Source organism: Scomber scombrus, chromosome 15, assembly GCF_963691925.1.
Source record: "Scomber scombrus chromosome 15, fScoSco1.1, whole genome shotgun sequence".
Taxonomy (NCBI): Eukaryota; Metazoa; Chordata; class Actinopteri; order Scombriformes; family Scombridae; genus Scomber; species Scomber scombrus.
The window spans coordinates 2,951,539-2,971,122 of NC_084984.1; the positions used below are offsets into that span (position 1 = coordinate 2,951,539).

Genomic DNA, 19,584 nt, shown 5'->3' on the forward strand with positions numbered 1-19,584 from the left:
TCAAAATAATTATAGTAGTTATTTTTCATACTAAAATTAATAAATGACCAAAACATAATTAATACCTTATAATCACTTGTAATATTACCATAGACTGTATATATAATGGACGTAACATCCGTGACGTCACCCATTGGTTTGTGGACTGCTGCTTGGAAGCGAATAGTTTCGGATCTGAGCAGCGCCATCTTCAAAGATTTCCGGTGCATGCTGGGTAAAAAAAAACACGGATTCTACTTATATGGGCTTATATGGGCATCAGGAGGAGCATGAGGCGCCCTCCTGAACCTGTGAACCAATCAACCTGTCAATCACGACGTAGCCACGCCCTAATGCATACCCTGCTTTATCGTCACATATAAAATCAGGGAGGCCAAAATGTCCCAAATGAACATCATACTGCATTGAAGAAGGCTTTAAACTAGCGATTGAGACCATAAACACATTTTGAAAACGTTTACTGAGGTTAGAAATCAAGTGAGAAGTTGGTGAATTCTCCATTGACTTGTATAGAGACGGAAGTCCTTTTGACACCAAAACGGTCGCCCCCTGGTGGCCTTTTGATAGAATGCAGTTTTAAGTTACTTCCGCGTTCGCATCATTTCAGAGGATCAGAACTCCCCGCCTGAATATTACAGACGAATATGTAGGTTATTAACAGTAGGTTAGTTCAGGTGTAACTGAATTTACTGTTTAATATTAACGTGGCTTTTTTTTGCCATATAATCTTGTGCAGATGAGACCTAACTTACTGTCAGTAACAATCAGACAGAAATGGCCCCTATCAAAATTTCTGTTTGAATGTAATTTAATGCCCCAGTGACATTGAATCATTACATTATAAGCCATCAAATTTTGATGACATGGCCAGATAAACTAGATAAACTTTTAAACACTTTTTTCAGGACTGTGGAATTTCTCTACCGTCACTTAAATTGAAAGTACACTATCAAGGGATCTATTAATGGCAAGCATGAACAGGAGGAATTATCACAGAAAAAAGATGTGTTCATTTAGGCATCTGAATATTGTATAACGTTAAAAAAATGGAAAATTTGTGAACCTATCCTTTTAATAAAGCCTCACAGAGCAGACAGCTAGCTAACTAGCATTGCCACCAAAAGAGTGCATACCATCTCAAGATGCTAGGAGAGAAGAGTGAAGGGTGAGGCACAGTTTCTAAACAGTAATAGAGCTGATGGAAAGTATAAAATATTGGACCTACATACATTCATTTGCAGATAATTACATCTTTTTTGAAGATGAACATTTTGAGGTTGACAGGAAACCCACTCACTCAAACCAGTACCTCATTTTTCATTCATGGCATGCACTGAGACACCAAATGGGACATAAACAACATAAACATAAAGGCTAGAGGCAAGGTGCAAAGTCACATCAAGGATTGTGGTTACCCTGACTGGGCTTTAATAAAAATAGCGGCAAAAAATCTACGTCAACAGCTCCATCCCATTAAAAGAACTATACTGTCATCACATCTCTAAGCTGCACATCAAGTCATAAAGACACTTGAATGAAATTGCCTGCAAATGAAGACTTGACACAGAATCCAGGCCTTTCTTATCTGTATTTGTGTATAGACATATTTTAGTATTTCAGTATCTGTTGACAAGCTTACAAGAAGAAAACCAAGTTCATTGGATCCTTCTTATACACACACATTCTGTCAAATATAGAGTTTCGGTAAGTGATGAGAAATAATGTGAACTGAAGTCTAGAAATGCTTTCCTCAGTCCACAGTCATGACAGACAAGAAATACTTAAAGATGATCGGGGATCTCAGTCTCTCATGGTCACAGCATCCCTCGGCGATCCGTCCTCACATCCTCTTCCTCATCTTGCCCTTCTTGTGGTCGCCCCGACCAAAACCGGACTTCTTGACTTGTCCGAGGTACTGCTTGTTCTTGTTACGGAGGTTCTTCAGACCTCCGCCCTGCAGGAAGTGGTGCTTCTGATCTTTCTTGCGCTGTTTCAGGATCTGCTCGTTTGTCTTCAGCTCTGAGCGCACTCTACGGCCACCTGGCGTCTGCTGTGGTCGTCCCGGGCTTTGGAACTGAGGACCTCCTCCTCGACCTCGACCTCGACCACGGCCACGACCTAGGAGAGAGATGATAGAGGGAAAAAAAACGTTACTTGTTGTTTGAAGGTAAAAACAACAGAAGCTGCACTTGACAGACCGTGATTTAAGTATTAATATTAATGTGTTTTGCTTTGAAATTAACAGAAACAAGCTAATTAGAGCACAGTGGGGGAAAAAACATTCAGACTTGTAAAATAACAATTTGTCATTTTTACCCTTCATTTTTTCTACAGATTAAAACGTTGAGATATAATCTTTTAAATAAAGATCGTTACATGGATTTTATTGCTTTTGGACAGAGCAAGACTAACCGTTTCCACCTAATTTCAGTCTTTATGCTAAACTAATGGCGCTTTTCCACTACACAGTTCCAGCACGACTCGCCTCAACTCGCCTCGGCACGGTTCCAGGACAGACCTTTAGGTAGGTACAGAAAAAGTACCTACTCAACGTGGGCGGGGTCTTCATAGCACGGCTCCGGGAAACTGCCGTGACTTCGTTTTATACGCGACACAAAACACATAAATAAAGGAGGACATTGAGGCAGTGGTGTACTTGCTGCTGTTTGTGGCTTTTTGTCTCACACAAAGCAAAGAAAAGAAAACTGAGCCGTATGGCTGTAACTATGGTAACGCTGCTGCCAGTATTTAAAAATGCCGGGTTTGATTCTTGTGTGGGATGGCTCATGACGCTTCCAGCGACAACTACCAATCAGCGGCCAGCAGTGTGTCGACGTCACATTTTAGTACCGGCTTGGCTCGCTTGGAACCAGAGCAGGTACTAAAAAGGGACCAGGTACCAGGTACTTTCCCTAGTGGAAACGCAAAAAGAACCGAGGCGAGTCGAGGCGAGTCGTGCTGGAACGGTGTAGTGGAAAAGCACCATAAGCTAACCACCTGCCGACTGTATTTTCATATTTAATAGAGAGAGTCCTTGGGTTTGTGAAAGGCGCTATATAAATCACACCTATTATTGTTATTATATGACTGTCTGTACGAAAGCAAATAACCTTGTCCAAAAATGTTGAACTATTCCTTTAAAGCAGACCATATTCACACATTTATAGGTGTGCTAAGGATGATTTGCAATAGTAAAACAGTAATCTGACTTCAAAAATGTGTCATATTATTTAAAAACTGGCTATTAAGAACCTTTTTCGTCCCCGTTTTATCGCATAGACTAATCCCTACAGCTTAAACACAAGTCCATACGTATTAAACGAACAATAGTGTTGAAGCTGAGACTGAAGATGCTCTCCTACCTCCTCCTCCTCCTGGCCTTCTCCCTCCTCCTCCTCCTCCTGTTTCTCCATCTGAGCCAGCTCCTCCGTCATCGACCCTGTACTTTTTCTTCCACTCCTCGTAACTGACATGTCGTTAAGTCATATAACATTACAGTTAAATGTTGAAATAGAACAGTAATACACTTTAAAAAGTAAGATGACAGCAGTGATAATAGTAAACAGTAAAAAGGATACAAGTTCTTCTTGTTCTTTTTGTTCTGGATGACTTGGCCGCCGTCTAATCTTAACTTCTTCTTCTGGTCTTCTTTTCCTGTCTCTCTGACGAAGCGCTTCCTCTTGCGGTCCCTATAAATGAGAGATAATCACTGGATTATGGTACATTAAATGGCAAAATCAGAATCATAAGATGTATATAAAAAGAGGGGACAGAGAGTTTTTGAATGAATGAGTGACTTCAATTTTTTTTTACCATTTCATAATTTGTTTGTGCTGGTTTAATCGGTCTCCCTCATCTCCCATGAGGTCCAGGACAGCTGAAGAGGCCTGTTGGTCAAACGCCGTTCCCTCTCCACCAAGACCTAACCTAATGGGAACATAAACAGTTTATATAGATTATACATTTGAAATCATATCGGATGTCATTTCTTTTATTTCATACACATCTCAATACGGCTTAATAAAATGTGTTTCCTCACCCTCTCTCAGAGTTGAAGTCTTTAGGTCTGTAGGGGATGTAATAATCCTCATCTTTGCCTGTTGGCTTGCTTTTCTTATTCTTTGGTTGTCCCCAGTCTTCCTGCAGGCCTTTCCTCTTTCCACCGACCACCTCTGAGAACACCCCCTGGTGGTACAAATTGAGAATTACACTTTTTGAAATAACGTGATACCTCAAGTTGGTGTCTGATAAATGTAAATAGTAAATAAGTGTACAAAAATCAGGGTGGGTTTACAACAAGAATAAACATTTGATAACAATTGTAAACATTTCTTCAGTTCTGAATGATAATGTGGTGCACCAGTGTTAAAAGGAAGATGCAAATAAACATTCAGATTTTTAGTCTCAGTGCTCCACGTGGCGCTTTTCCACTACACAGTTCCAGCACGACTCGCCTCGACTCGACTCGGTTTTTTTTGCATTTCCACTAGGGAAAGTACCTGGTACCTGGTCCTTTTTTAGTACCTGCTCTGGTGAGGTTCCAAGCGAGCCGAGCTGATACTAAATGTGACGTCAACAGACTGCCGGCCACTGATTGGTCAGAAGAGTTGTCGCTGGAAGAGTCATGAGCCGTCCCACACAAGAATCAAACCCGGCATTTTTAAATACTGGCAGCAGCGTTACCATAGTTACAGCCATACGGCTCAGTTTTATTGCTTAATGTGTGACAAAAAGCCACAAACAGCAGCAAGGACACCATCGCCTCCATGTCCTCCATTGTTTATGTGTTTTGTGTCGCGTATAAAACGAAGTCACGGCAGTTTCGCGGAGCCGTGCTATGACGACCCCGCCCACGTTGAGTAGGTACTTTTTTGTAATGGAAAAGGTTCCTGGAACAGTACCGAGTCGAGTCGTGCTGAAACTGTGTAGTGGAAAAGCACCAATGCTGACATCTAAAAATATGAGATGACTTGATTAATTTTTAACCTCTATATCATCATCATCCTCCTCCTGGCCTGCAATGTGTGTGGAAGCCTCGTCAGTGTTGGCTGGGTGGACGGACAGATGCAGACGGCTCTCTGCAGCCAGGTCATCTCTCTGCTTGCTAAATTTGTCTACCAACCGCGAGTCCTTGGAGCGTTTGGCCCTCATCACCACGCTGGCCTGTGTCTTACTGTGGGAGTTGATTTCAAATATAGTCTAAAAAAAAAGAAGATGACAAAACTATATGTTAGCAGGAAATTGCAGCACAATGAGATATCTACGTTATCATCAACTGAAACTCACCGATTTGGATCTGTAGCCTTTGATGGCATCGACTATTTGAAGACGGTCTAGTTCCATTCTTTCCAAACCCGACCCTAAAATGACAACAATTAAACACTGTTAGAAATTTTCACTACCATCTACATAACTCATCCTCCTCCAGACTGACCCAGTAATGGATGCACAGCCATGATGGACATATCGGTGTTTTTGACTCGTCTGACGGACTCTGGCGAGGGGTTAGGTCGAGACTTGAGGTACTGCTTGTAGGCGTTCTCCGAGACACGGTGCATGTTTTGCAGGTCCAGGGAGTTCTCAAGAGACACGACAAGATTTGAGCTTTCGTCATCGAGGATACTTTGAGGGACCCGACCGAACACACCATCGGCATCTGGAGGAAGGAAGAAGAGGTTTGGAGTGTGATAGATAAGACAGTGATAAATAAGGGATACTTGGCAGTCTACTAGCAGGTGTGTAGTATATCAATCCAAGAGTTCATTCCTCAGTAGAAACCAGGCATGCACTCTAGAAAGGCTACCTTGTGCGCTTTCGGGTGTGGCCATCTGAAGGGGCCTTCCAAGGAAGAGGTGAAGGTCATAAACATAAGGCATCTCATCAGGGCATATCAAACTGTAGGTTGCGCCACTGCGCCCCGCACGTCCCACACGACCTGAAGAGAAAAGACCAACCTTATTACTTCTTCTGTTTATTGAAGTTTGGTAAAATCTTATTAATCTTATTCATTCTTTATATAACACTCACCAACTCTGTGCAAGAAGAGCTTGGCCTTTGAGGGGAAGTTGTAGTTGATGACATTGTCCAGCAGGGGGATGTCTATACCACGAGCAGCGACATCAGTCACAACTAGCACCATGGCTTTCCTATGCACAAATTTTCCAATATTGATCTTCCTGGCAGTCTGATCAAGGGCACTGTAGATGTAAGCACACTCCAAACCTTCTGTAGACAGCAGCTGGACATTGACACAAAAGAACAAAAAAAAGGTGGATACTTTTAAACTCGAATCTCTGAGTTACTGAGAGCGTGACTGTTCACTGAGGAGAAATATACACCAAAGTACTCTGGAGTAATTCTGGTGTCTGTATCTTACCTCCTTGATGTACTCCACATGATGTTTGGTGGCAACAAAAACGACCGTCTGCTCCTGAGGTTTCACTACGTTTCTCAGGAGATGAAGCAGCAGGGCCGCCTTGTCGTCCATTCGCACGTGAAAGAATGACAGCTGAGGGAAGACCAGACAAATGAAAAGATTTTGAAATGGATCTGAAGTGAGGATTCAGTTCTGGTCATTAGATGCACCACACAGTCATTTTTATGATGTACTGTATGACTTTCTCATGGACGGCAACAGGTGCTTAGTGTGAGGAGAAATGTATAATCATAAAATAATTACTAAACCTATGTAGAGACGTTTGTCCTGCAACATGGTGACAAAAAGCATTTACCTCTTTTCATGCGTTTAGTTTTTTATTCTACATTTTCAAAATTATCATTTCCACATCACATCAGTTGACCTGAAAGAAGTCATGTTACATTAATATAAAATGAAAATTCTCATCGAGCTAATTTTTAATTTGTTTGATCAAATCAAATTATTCCATTAAAAAAACAATGTGGGTTTTTTTTACCCTGCGTTTCTATGAGAGGAACAATCCAGAATCATTAGCGCTTCCGTGCAGACTTCTGTGTCCTTTATTTACCTTAATCTGGTCACTGAGTTTAGAATCCACATCTAAACGAATCAGTACTGGTTCTGTCAGCCCTGGAAGCAAAAATAGAAACGGTTATTTAGTTAGCATGAAGCCTTAAGCACCAATATGAAAGTTAATATGATAATGATAATGATTATTACGATGGGTTGCAGGTGGATTAACTCAAGATGTAGCACAAAATCAATTAAAAACCCTCTTCAGTCATGATGAATGCAGGTAAAAACACAGAAGTGACTTTAAACAGAATAGAAAAGGGTTTGTTTTGTTTTCTTCTGATCTCACCAGCTCTGGCAAAATCCACCAGCAGTTTGGGCAGAGTGGCAGAAAACAGCAGAGTCTGTCTGGTGTCTGGAAGCCTCCTAATGATCTCCTCAAGCTGCTCAGCAAAACCCATTTCAAACAACCTGAGTACAGGAAAAAAAAACATGGTTACATTTAAACACGCATGCATACAAGTGACTCCATTGTGTGAAATTGTATGAAAATATGCATAAATTTAAATTCCACCTCTCACCTGTCAGCCTCATCAAACACCACATACTCCACACCGTACAACTTCAGGTTCATTTCCCTGACAACGTGCATGAGACGACCAGGGGTGCCGATGATTCTGATGGAGGAGGACAGAGATCAGCATTATAAATTAGGCAAAGGCTTTTTGCACCCCAGTACAATTAGAAGTGGATGCTATTTGTACTCTGGTATATATAGCAAAGTGTTTTATTTGCACCGGTCTTGGTGCAAATATCAATGTATGCTTTTTGCACCCCAGTACAATTAGGAGTGCATTAAGTACCCTGCAGGACTGAGTGTCGGAGGGGAGCGTGTGGAGATATGCAGAAGACTCCCGTATCCCACCGGGGCAGCGGGATAAATATACGTCGCTGTTCTCTTCTGTATATTATATAATAATTTCTGTCCGGTGTGGCGTGTGAGAGCAGCTTGAAATGCATTTGTCTCACGGCCAATGCCTGAGACTTGAGAGGTCTGAAATGTATTTGGTATCCATGGCAACCACAGACTTGTCTGTCAAGATTTGATTTCCATCATATAACAAAGTGCAGGTTGTAAATTCAGATAATTTCGGGTTGTATGCATTTACTTAAAGTTATGAAATTGCAGCAGTTAGATACAGAAGATAGATATTGCCGACAAATAATTTCTGACTGACAAACTGATGCTTGTAAACATTCACTGAGGAAAGATTATGAAAATATGATACAACTTTCCCGCCAGAAATGTCTTTAGAACAAACATTAGAGATGAAACCTTTCTAAATTCGCCCTTTTCTGCTGGCGTGGAAGATAAATATCCGCCATGTTTTCACGTTGTTATACGTCTAGGGTGCAAATAGCTCAGCTGTGTGGCCGAGGCGTCGGGGTGCAAATAGACACTCGGTAATTATTATTACATAGCACCATAACACAACAATCTAAGCTTCTGTGTGTACTCACATGTCAGGGTTTTCATGAAGAGCAGCAAACTGATCCTCCATCCTGGAGAAGAGATTTAAATCAATGCAAGCGGAAAAGAAGAACAACTGCACAGATCTCAATGTGCAAGACAAAAAATTAAAGAACAGTAACACAGAACAACTGAGGAGTCACACACCTGTCTCCACCAAGAATCAAGGCGGTCTTGAGGCCCGTGAATTTTCCCAACTGTAAAACCACAAAAAATATATATGAATACAGCTACGTGTAATATCAGCCAACTAACATAATAAAAACGAATCGGTCTGCTTGTCTCTACCTCTTTTGTGAACTTCATGGTCTGCAGGGCCAACTCTCTGGTGGGGGTCAGGATGAGGGCCCTGGCTCCTGTTTGGGCTTGTGGAGCCTTCAGCTTCTCAAACATAGGGATGAGGAAGGCGGCCGTCTTACCACTGCCAGTCCTAGCCATAGCCACTACATCCTTGCCATCCAAAATCACTGGGACAGTCTGACGTGGTGAAGAGAAGGATTGACAGCATGACATATTGTGCTGTCAAGTGTCACAAATATTTGGATTTCAGGATGCTGAAGGCGCACTGACTTACCTTTCTTTGGATTGGAGTTGGGACTTTGTACCCCTTCTTCATGACCCCTTTGAATACAGGGTAACTGAGACCTGAAATCAGATTAGACTTTTTTGACCTCAAACCGATACAAACAGGTAGATTTCTGATACGGACAGCAAACAGTGGACATGCAGCCCTATTGGCGCTTTTCCACTACACAGTTCCAGCACGACTCGCCTCGGTTCTTTTTGCGTTTCCACTAGGGATAGTACCTGGTACCTGGTACTTTTTTAGTAGCTGCTCTGGTGAGGTTCCAAGCGAGCCGAGCCGATACTAAATGTGACGTCAACAGACTGCCGGCCACTGATTGGTCAGAAGAGTTGTCGCTGGAAGAGTCATGAGCCGTCCCACACAAGAATCAAACCCGGCATTTTTAAATACCGGCAGCAGCGTTACCATAGTTACAGCTATACGGCTCAATTTTCTTGCTTAATATGTGACAAAAGGCCTCATACAGCAGCAAGTACACCACTGCCTCCATGTCCTCCTAGTTTATGTGTTTGTGTCGCGTATAAAACGAAGTCACGGCAGTTTCGCGGAGCCGTGCTATGACGACCCCGCCCACGTTGAGTAGGTACTTTTTTGTAATGGAAAAGGTCTGTTCTGGAACCGTACCGAGTCGAGGCGAGTCGTGCAGAAACTGTGTAGTGGAAAAGCGCCATATCTGTGCTCTCTTCACTCTCTCTCACCCATGGACTGAAATCCTCCAGACTTCTTCTTCTTCTTGTTTTGGGCTCTGACCAGCTCCCTGGTGTCAGGCTCCACATCTGACAGGCAATCGGACTGAGCAGGGAATCGTGGCATTTTCCTTGCTTGCTGTGAAACCATTAAAAAAAAAAAACAACACATAAACAAACACATTTTATTGATAGCATGATACCAGATGAGGTCTTAAAAACTGAAAACACCACGTACAATTTTCAGACAAAAGTCTTGTTCCTTTCCAGGTAAGAAGGATGTTAAGGATACATTTTAAGGATTATTTTGGGAATGAGCATATGAGTTTAACCGAGGTTGTGAACCACCCACCTTTTGACACATTTTGTCTTAGTAGATGATTAACTAAACAGCGACAATTCTTAAAAAAGGGATTTGCCTCGTGAAATAGCTCCTCTTCCATTTTCCTTAAAGTTTAATATTTTATTTTATAGAACTATATTCATTTTTATGATGGTGCAGTAAATCCAGCTCAATGATTCCTGCAGTCTTTGTTAATCTTATGACATTCTTAACGTGCTGAAAGTGAAAACTCAAGTGGTGCAGCATCATCATAGACTAGAGGAAATTGTAGTTAAGAAAAGAGTGGTATTTTTTTTACTACTACTACTATTCTCTACTACATTTTACAGTGCATCTCTGCATCCCAGCATGCAGGCCTACTTGTGGTTCCTAGTATCTCTAAAAGTAGAATGGGAGGCAGAGCCTTCAGTTATCAGGCTCCTCTCCTGTGGAACCATCTCCCAGATTCGGTCCGGAGGGCAGACACCCTCTCTACTTTTAAGAGTAGGCTCAAAATTTTCCTTTGTGATAAAGCTTACAGTTAGCCAGCTCCTAGTTTATGCTGCTATAGGCTTAGACTGCCGGGGGACTCCTACCTCCATGATGCACTGAGCTCCTCTCTCCTCCTCTCTCTCTCTATCCATCCATCTATATCCATTAACATTCATGTACTATTAATGCATCAATAAGCTAAACTTCTTCCCCGGAGTTGTCTGTGCTTTCTCGTCTCACAGGTAATCTGGGCCTGTAGACGTCCGGATGACAGATTCCAGTCCTGGACCTTCTAGCTTCAATGTTTATTTTCTATGTGCTTCTCCCTCTCCCTCTCCTTCCTCTCTCTCCTCTCCTTCCCCTCTCTCATCCTTCCTCTCTCTCCTATTCTTCCTCTCTCCTCTCCTATCCTTCCTCTCTCTCCCCTCCTTCCTCTCTCTCCTATCCTTCCTCTCTCCTATCCTTCCTCTCTCTCCTATCATTCCTCTCTCTCCTATCCTTCCTCTCTCTCCTTTCCTTCCTCTCTCCTATCCTTCCTCTCTCCTCTCCTTCCTCTCTTTCTTCTATCATTCCTCTCTCTCCTATCCTTCCTCTCTCTCCTTTCCTTCCTCTCTCCTATCCTTCCTCTCTCCTCTCCTTCCTCTCTCCTATCCTTCCTCTCTCTCCCCTCCTTCCTCTCTCTCCTATCCTTCCTCTCTCCTATCCTTCCTCTCTCTCCTATCCTTCCTCTCTCTCCTATCCTTCCTCTCTTTCTTCTATCATTCCTCTCTCTCCTATCCTTCCTCTCTCTCCTTTCCTTCCTCTCTCCTATCCTTCCTCTCTCCTCTCCTTCCCCTCTCCTATCCTTCCTCTCTCTCCTCTCCTTCCTCTCTCCTCTCCTATCCTTCCTCTCTCTCTCCTACTTCCTCTCTCTCCTATCCTTCCTCTCTCCTATCCTTCCTCTCTCCTCTCCTCCCTCTCTCCTCTCCTTCCTCTCTCTCCTATCCTTCCTCTCTTTCTTCTATCATTCCTCTCTCTCCTATCCTTCCTCTCTCTCCTTTCCTTCCTCTCTCCTATCCTTCCTCTCTCCTATCCTTCCTCTCTCTCCCCTCCTTCCTCTCTCTCCTATCCTTCCTCTCTCCTATCCTTCCTCTCTCTCCTATCCTTCCTCTCTTTCTTCTATCATTCCTCTCTCTCCTATCCTTCCTCTCTCTCCTTTCCTTCCTCTCTCCTATCCTTCCTCTCTCCTCTCCTTCCCCTCTCCTATCCTTCCTCTCTCTCCTCTCCTTCCTCTCTCCTCTCCTATCCTTCCTCTCCTATCCTTCCTCTCTCTCCCCTCCTTCCTCTCTCTCCTATCCTTCCTCTCTCCTATCCTTCCTCTCTCTCCTATCCTTCCTCTCTTTCTTCTATCATTCCTCTCTCTCCTATCCTTCCTCTCTCTCCTTTCCTTCCTCTCTCCTATCCTTCCTCTCTCCTCTCCTTCCTCTCTCCTCTCCTTCCTCTCTCTCCTATCCTTCCTCTCTCTCCAATTCTTCCTCTCTCTCCTCTCCTTCCTCTCTCTCCTATCCTTCCTCTCTCCTATCTTTCCTCTCTCTTCTCTCCTTCCTCTCTCTCTCTCCTTCCTCTCTCTCCTCTCTCCCAACCGGTCGAGGCAGATGTTCTCCCACTGTGAGCCTGGTTCTGGTTCTGAGGTTTCTTCCTGTTAAAAGAGTTTTTTTTCTCTCCATTGTCTCTAAGTGCTGCTCATGTGGGAATGTTGGGTCTCTTTAAAATTAAAACCTGAAGAGTTTGGTTTAGAACCTGCTCTATGTGTAAAGTGCCTTGAGATAACTTTGTTGTGATTTGGCGCTATATAAATAAAGATTGATTGATTGATTGATTGATTGATTGGAGATTAATTTTCTGTCAATAGATAATAAGATGTAAGATTATAAAAATATGTTCAGATGTACAGCCGCAAAGATTAGTCAATAAATACATTAGACTACCGAAAAACAAAACAAGTAGCAACTATTTGATTAATAGGTCCAGCTCTAATAATACTTGTGTTAACTTAAAGGTAGTCAAAACAGGGGGCATCCGGATTTGAACCGGGGACCTCTTGATCTGCAGTCAAATGCTCTACCACTGAGCTATACCCCCTAACACGTCACAGCTGACGTCTAAAACTCGTCACATTATTTTGTCAGTAAGTTAAACATTTCCACAAATAAATCAGCATTTAAGGAGGTTAAGATAAAGTAAGTATTGTTTTCCTTACAGAATCATCGTCCTTAATTTCAGCAGCCAACTCAAAGTCTCCACCGTCAGAGTCTAGCTCCGGCTCTCTGTTGCCGGTGTGTCTCTTCTTCTTGGTCATCTTCTTCTTTCTTTGAGCCATCCTGATGTTTAAGCTCTTCTCGATAAGCTTTACTGAATAATAATAATGTCAAAACAGCAACAATAATGTCCAAAACAACTCGTGTCAATCTCAAAACACAACAGCACCACTGGCAGACATGTTGGACCACACGTGTAAACTTCTTCTTCTTCTTCCGTTTCAATGACTGTTGCTACGTCACTTACAGCTCACTACCGCCACCTGCTGGTACAGACTGGTGGATTTATTAAATAGATCAGGGGTTTCATAGTACATGGGTCAATGACGTATAAGGATTTACAACAACTCAATTGTAGAATAATAAAAACAAGCATATCTAATGCAGTAGTTCAAACATTCAGAATGTTGTGTACCTGAAAATTCATATTATAAATTTGAAAGTGATTTTAGTGGGTTTTTCAAGATTAATTGGCAATGGCCTTAAAAAAAAGTCATGTGGTGCGACCATGATTCATCTTGAAATAAATTAATTTACTTAACACGCTTCACATCTTTTTTTTTTTTTTACAAGTTTTCAGTAATATAAAGTGTTTGGAAACAAAGTATTTGCATTTTTTTTTTTTTTTTTTTGTAAATGATGATCTTTTATTTATATAAGATATTTCAAGATGAATCATGGTCGCACCACATGACTTTTTTTTAAGGCCAGTGCCAATTAATCTTTAAAAACCCACTAAAATCACTTTCAAATTTATAATATGGATCTTCAGGTACACAACATTCTGAATGTTTGAACTACTGCATTAGATATGCTTGTTTTTATTATTCTAAAATTGAGTTGTTGTAAATCCTTATACGTCACTGACCCACATAGATCGTATGCATTGTAACAACCTTAGACAGTCTCCCCCTTTAGTTTACTTGCTTAGGTTCGTTCAGTTCCTGGCAGCCCATTAGATCATTTTTCATGTTATTTGATCCAAAAGACACTCAACAATTCAGCCAAGATGGCTTCATACATACTTCATACTACACCAAATACATTAAAAAAGGTCTGTCTGAAGAAATTTATTAGTTTCTGACCCCGAGAAAGTGTAAAAAAAACTACTTTCTCTCTGAAGTCTTTATCTCTTTAATCAAATCACACATAGGTATTTAGGCTATTCTATGTAATCTCCTTTTAACTAATGGTATAACTAATGTAATATTTCTCTCTTCTGTTCACTGAGCCCTGCCTGAAAGTATTCGGAGCCCCTGTGGGGAGGTCTATCTCCCATATTAAAACTCTCTGACCTAGACTGTCGGTGGGTAGATAACAGTGAAAAGTGTGAAACCTATGAACAGAATAGTCATTCTTATTCATTCTGTCACTAGAATAACGTTTAGTCAATGGAAGTCCCTCAAGAATCCCTCGGGGTCCCCAGATCACACTCTGAGAACCACTGATCAAGATAACTAAACTTTTTCTAAGACTTTTACACTGTAGATTACTGCCATTGTACTGCCCTACAACCTAATTCTGATGTAACAATATCTCATTTACTGTCAGAAGACGGGTGGTTGATATAGTGCACTTCAAAGCCAGTTAAGCAGCAGCTAAATTTAACCATATAACTGAATTTTCCAGTTTTTTATCCCCCCCCCCCCCCCCCAACACCCAAATTAATATCATTAATGCAGCGGAGAACACTGATATTTTGTTTGAAATCTACGAGCCTTGATGAAAAGGAAGCAATTAAAGTGGCCCTATGCTGATTTTCACACATGACAGTTAATTTATTTGTCATGCTACTCAGCTGGTAAGGGCATGGAGACTTCAAATTGTTTTATTAAAAAAATGGGAGTGTGGCGTTTGAAAGACATGGGCCATGAGGGTTTAATGAAAGCCAATGTTGGATGAGAAAAGACCAGAGCACACTGACTGATTTGCAGTCTTTAATAGTGCAAACAGACCAACAAAGACAATACTTTTCTCATCAAAGTCAAAGCTGTTGATTTGCATTACGGCATCCAGTTTATTTGGAGCTTGAACCATACATATGAACATAAAATCAGGACATCTTTTTCTGTTTCTTGCAAATTTCACAACTTTATGGAAGTGAAATAAAAAAATACCCATTTAGGAGATCATTCTTTTTATATTATGCTTGTAATAATAATCCAATATTTTGTGTATTCCAGTGTTTTGACCATAGACTGTATATATAATGGACATAACATCCGTGACGTCACCCATTGGTTTGTGGACTGCTGCTCGGAAGCCAATAGTATCGGATCTGAGCAGCGGCATCTTGAAAATTTCAGGTGCATGCTGGGAAAAATAAAAACACGGATTCTACTTATATGGGCATCAGGAGGAGCATGAGGCGCCCTCCTGAACCTGTGAACCAATCAACCTGTCAATCACGACGTAGCCACGCCCTAATGCATACCCTGCTTTATCGTCACATATAAAATCAGGGAGGCCAAAATGTCCCAAATGAACATCATACTGCATTGAAGAAGGCTTTAAACTAGCGATTGAGACCATGAACACATTTTGAAAACGTTTACTGAGGTTAGAAATCAAGTGAGAAGTTGGTGAATTCTCCATTGACTTGTATAGAGACGGAAGTCCTTTTGACACCAAAACGGTCGCCCCCTGGTGGCCTTTTGATAGAATGCAGTTTTAAGTTACTTCCGCGTTGGCCTCATTTCAGAGGACCGCAACTCCCCGCCTGGTTTTGACACCCATCCCTGGATCAATTTACTGCACAACACAATTGATTACATGATCATTTTTTAAAGACAGTGCCTCTTTAAAAAGTTTTTGTGTTGTTTCACCTCATTCAGAATATACATACAGCATCCTCACCAAGTTGTATACCTACATTCTGTTAGCATTTCTAACCATCTAATTGAGCTGGCACAAATGTCTCATTGTAAAGCATAAATTGCACCCTAATTTCCACAGTAACACACACATGCATGTCACACAGCCACGGTACAAGGCTGATACAATAATCACAGTGGCCCACGGTGCTTTATCTAGGTCAGTCTTTCTCTGTCAGTATACATAAATTCAAAACCTTTGTTACTTGCCATGATGACTTTTTTTCACAAACATCAAATTGAACACTTTAAAACTATACAACTGTACAAAACAGGGTTAAACATTTTCTTTAATAATAATAAAAACATGTTATTTATATGCCTGTAGTGCATAATGTGACAGAGAGATTTCATTTTTTATAACCAGACCTGCAGCACAAATGAGTTCTGTCTTTCCACTGGTATAACACAAGCTCATATTTGTAATTTAGCAGCATTGCTTGCACTTATAATCTCAGTTACTGGTAAATAAAGCTGCTTCTGACTTGGAGAAGTATTTATATATGTATATCTTCTGGGTATCTAATCCTTCAATACTCATGAAGTGGTAAAAGATGTGTATGTGAAAAGTTAAAGTAAATTACCCTAATTACCCTGCTTTTAAATGTGATAAGTATATGTTTATATAACTCAAAACTCATGCAGCCTAGGAAGACAACCAGAGCATTTCTTACTGTTGCATAATTTTTCATGAAGTAACTGCATAGGACATCTTGGCAGGCAAAGCCTACCCATCCATGCAACAACTGTCACACTTATGCTACTGGAATCCTGAAATATGCTACGAGATTTCTCAAAAAAAAAGATTTTACTCCACTGCACAAACATAAGCTTAGAGACAGAATCTCCTTCTACAGGCACTATTTACTCATTTTATATACTGTCGTGATAAAGACCCTATTTATTACACACAAACTTAAATATCATAAGTCAACGTCGAGGATAAAAAGTTTTAACACAAAGTCATTTTCTTGTTCGCTATTAAATAATACTGTGCCACGATGACATAACACAACAGAGGACACTCTATTCTCTCCCTCCATTCATAAATACTTCCCTGCCAAAGCTTATATAGAATATCCTTGTTTGACAGCCCAGAATTAATCTTAATCTTACTCAGCGAGTTGAATCTGTAAGGGGATCAAATATGAGAGGAAAAGTAATTTCTGTCAAATTTTGTCCCTGAAAGTCTCCAGCTATCCATGCATTTACTTTATTTTCTGCGCATTGATTATTGGACAAATGTAAATGTCAGCGGTGAATTCGTCCTGTGGTTTCATTAAAATGTGAGTCCATCTGCTTGCTCAAGAAAACAGCTGCCCAAAACATCAAAAACCCAGCTGAACATGTTATTCATTAAGGGCCAATATTCACATCTCAAACATGTTTTTATTCCTATTTTTAATTCGGTTTTTTTAAATCACTTTTGATCTCATGGCAATGTTCATGTTTTATTGGGTGTACTATTAATGAAAAGCAATATATATAAAAGTGTGGATTTGTTGTTGGCAGAAAGTGTACATTTTTTATTGGTCAGTATGTCTTCAGCTTACATGACTTTTTTGCATTTGCACACAACCTTCAGTTTTCTCTTACCAGCCACAGTCTAATTCTTTAAATCACCCAGTGGAAATGTGTCCTTTGGATGATAACACTGACACTAATATGGCAGCCAAAACGTGTACTGCGCTGTTTGAAGTCAGTGGGCTGATGTACAGTAAATAAGTCAACACCATGGCAACAGCCTGGAGCTAATGCCATTCATATTCCCCCACAGAGCCAGGCTGCGGTGGCCTGGAGGCAAATCTGTTCAGGGGAGCTGAGAGGGATGCAAGGTTTACACGCAGGCTGTAGGTGCAGCAAGCCACCTATAGGATCCGTTTTGGTTTTTAAAAGGTGATTTAAGTGATAAAGCCCGAGAGGGATTAAGATATGAAGCTGGCAGGCACAGGAAGGTTGTGGTGGTTTCAACTTGGCAGTCAAATAAAATGGGTATGCTGTCAGGTCAGCCTCCAAAGCTCCTGGCAGTGTCTTCACTCTCATGTTGAAATCCTGCTCCTGATGAATCACTGCTTCATCTCCATGTTATGTTGTTCAGGCAATTTAGTTTCTGATGTTGCTCATTATTCATGAGGCAAGGCTTTTAATGTTTCAGTCGAAGCATATGATAGGCTACATATGAAAGAAAATAGAAACGCATGTTTTTATTTCCCTACTGGGAACATGGCCGCATAATGCCCCATCTCTTACAAATCCCCAGAGAGCCCTATCATTGATTTCATGAAGTATAACAATAAGATCTATACATGACAAACAGAAATAGATTCATCAGGATGTAATGTAGGCCAAGCTAAGCTGCATTCTGAGCTACAGGGGACTTACAGGGGAGAATGTGACCTTTCAAAAAATCAGAAAATTGTGCCAGTGATGACACAGTTTTAGTTAATACACAAATGGTTTACCAAGCAATCAGTGACTAAATGGGCACTGAATAAAAGTCATTAGGGAAACAGATGTCAAAATGTCTCAGGTTGGATTTTTATAAAGATGTTCTGCAGCAGAGTGTGTGTGTGTGTGTGTGTGTGTGTGTGTGTGTGTGTGTGTGTGTGTGTGTGTGTGTGTGTGTGTGTGTGTGTGTGTGTGTGTGTGTGTGTGTGTGTGTGTGTGTGTGTGTGTGTGTGTGTAGCAGATGCTGCCTCCTAAGCCTCAGAGATTGAGGGGAATGTTTAAATTAAGAGATTATTGAGTTGATGGTTTGTAAAGCTAAGCCTTTAAATGGGGGTAGCACTTAAATATTCTTCCACCCTGTCTGTGGGCTGGTTTAATTATTTATCAACCACTCTTAAAAGGCTGGCCCATGGGTTCAGTGGGCCTTTTAAAAATAGTCCAAACATCCAATTATATTCTGAGTGATGTGTGCTGCAGCATATCAAGTGGGCACGTCGGCGGGCACGTCCCCCAGCAAGCCTTCAATTGCGGGTTTGAATTTCCATGCCAGACGCTATGCATCTAAGGAGCGAATTAATCTACGAAAACTGATAACAGCTCCTTGAAAAGTTTGAAATGCTCTGTATGAGATCGAATATCAGATGTGGAGTTGCATGCCATGGAACGATTATAACCCAGTCAGGAAATGTGAGATTTACTGTGAAACTATTGTTGTTAGTCTTGTGAAATGTGTCAAAATTCAAGTTCAGACCTGAGTTGAGATTTAAGAAAACTTTGCAGAACATGCCTCTTGACCAGCAACCAGTCTGCATCAAGTAGATATGAGTAACCTGGTGAAGATGACAGTGGGTCTCAGGGCAGTTGCAGAGAAGGTCACAGCCTGGTCTTGGACTCACTGGGCTGGCATGGCACTGTGAACGTGATAGCGCCACCCCCAGTGACAGCAGCAGATGGTGAGAGGGCTCCGGGGCTTCACCCTCAGGCCCCTGGGCACAGGGACAGAGCAGCCATGCACAAAATATCTGGCCACTGATTGGACTGTGCTTCTTAAGATGCCACGGGCCGATAAGACGCTCAGAGAAGCAGCGCTTACATGCTTGAGAAAATATATAATTATGTTAACCAAGTAGTTTCTCTGGAACCCTCACTCTCCAATCAGGGAGACACTGAAGCTTATTAGGTCAGTAAATGGGAGGTCTCACTCTGGCATTGGCCGCAATTCATTAAAAATAAAAAACATTTGCAGGAGGTGTCAGCCTGACCAATCTTTGGTGGCTGGATTTAGAAGATGATAAAAGAGCATACTGGAACAATTGGTCATCCCAAAACTGCAAACATTCATGATAGAAAACAGGCAGACATTTAAATATATTGCTGGAATGTATCAGTTACAATATGTGCAAAAATGATTGATTTAT

The 19,584-nt window shown here is 41.3% G+C and overlaps 1 protein-coding gene and 1 non-coding gene across 2 annotated transcripts; both read right to left on the reverse strand.

Moving 5' to 3' along the window:
• Positions 1–1,569: 1,569 nt before the first annotated feature.
• Positions 1,570–13,028, reverse strand: ddx54 (DEAD (Asp-Glu-Ala-Asp) box polypeptide 54). Its single transcript, XM_062434369.1, has 20 exons — positions 12,788–13,028; positions 9,747–9,873; positions 9,037–9,107; positions 8,751–8,939; positions 8,610–8,659; positions 8,453–8,494; positions 7,513–7,608; positions 7,281–7,402; positions 6,987–7,048; positions 6,377–6,508; positions 6,028–6,238; positions 5,804–5,935; positions 5,435–5,656; positions 5,287–5,360; positions 4,987–5,199; positions 4,040–4,185; positions 3,814–3,927; positions 3,579–3,689; positions 3,363–3,466; positions 1,570–2,118 (listed from the first exon to the last, which is right to left on the reverse strand). Exons 1-20 carry the CDS (start codon positions 12,905–12,907, stop codon positions 1,841–1,843), a joined length of 2,616 nt encoding a protein of 871 aa, XP_062290353.1. The 5' UTR covers positions 12,908–13,028; the 3' UTR covers positions 1,570–1,840.
• trnac-gca (transfer RNA cysteine (anticodon GCA)) lies at positions 12,598–12,669 on the reverse strand. The gene has a single exon. It is a non-coding gene; the product is annotated as a tRNA-Cys (tRNA).
• Positions 13,029–19,584: the final 6,556 nt, after the last annotated feature.

What these genes read in the sequence shown, in the direction of transcription:
- ddx54 (XM_062434369.1), bottom strand. Translation starts at nt 12,907, where the DNA reads ATGGCTCAAAGAAAGAAGAAGATGACCAAGAAGAAGAGACACACCGGC. An exon ending in ATGTGGAGTACATCAAGGAG is followed by an intron (nt 6,239 to 6,376) that starts GTAAGATACAGA and finishes GTCAATGTCCAG; the next exon opens with CTGCTGTCTACAGAAGGTTT. An exon ending in AAGGCTACAGATCCAAATCG is followed by an intron (nt 5,200 to 5,286) that starts GTGAGTTTCAGT and finishes CTTTTTTTTTAG; the next exon opens with ACTATATTTGAAATCAACTC.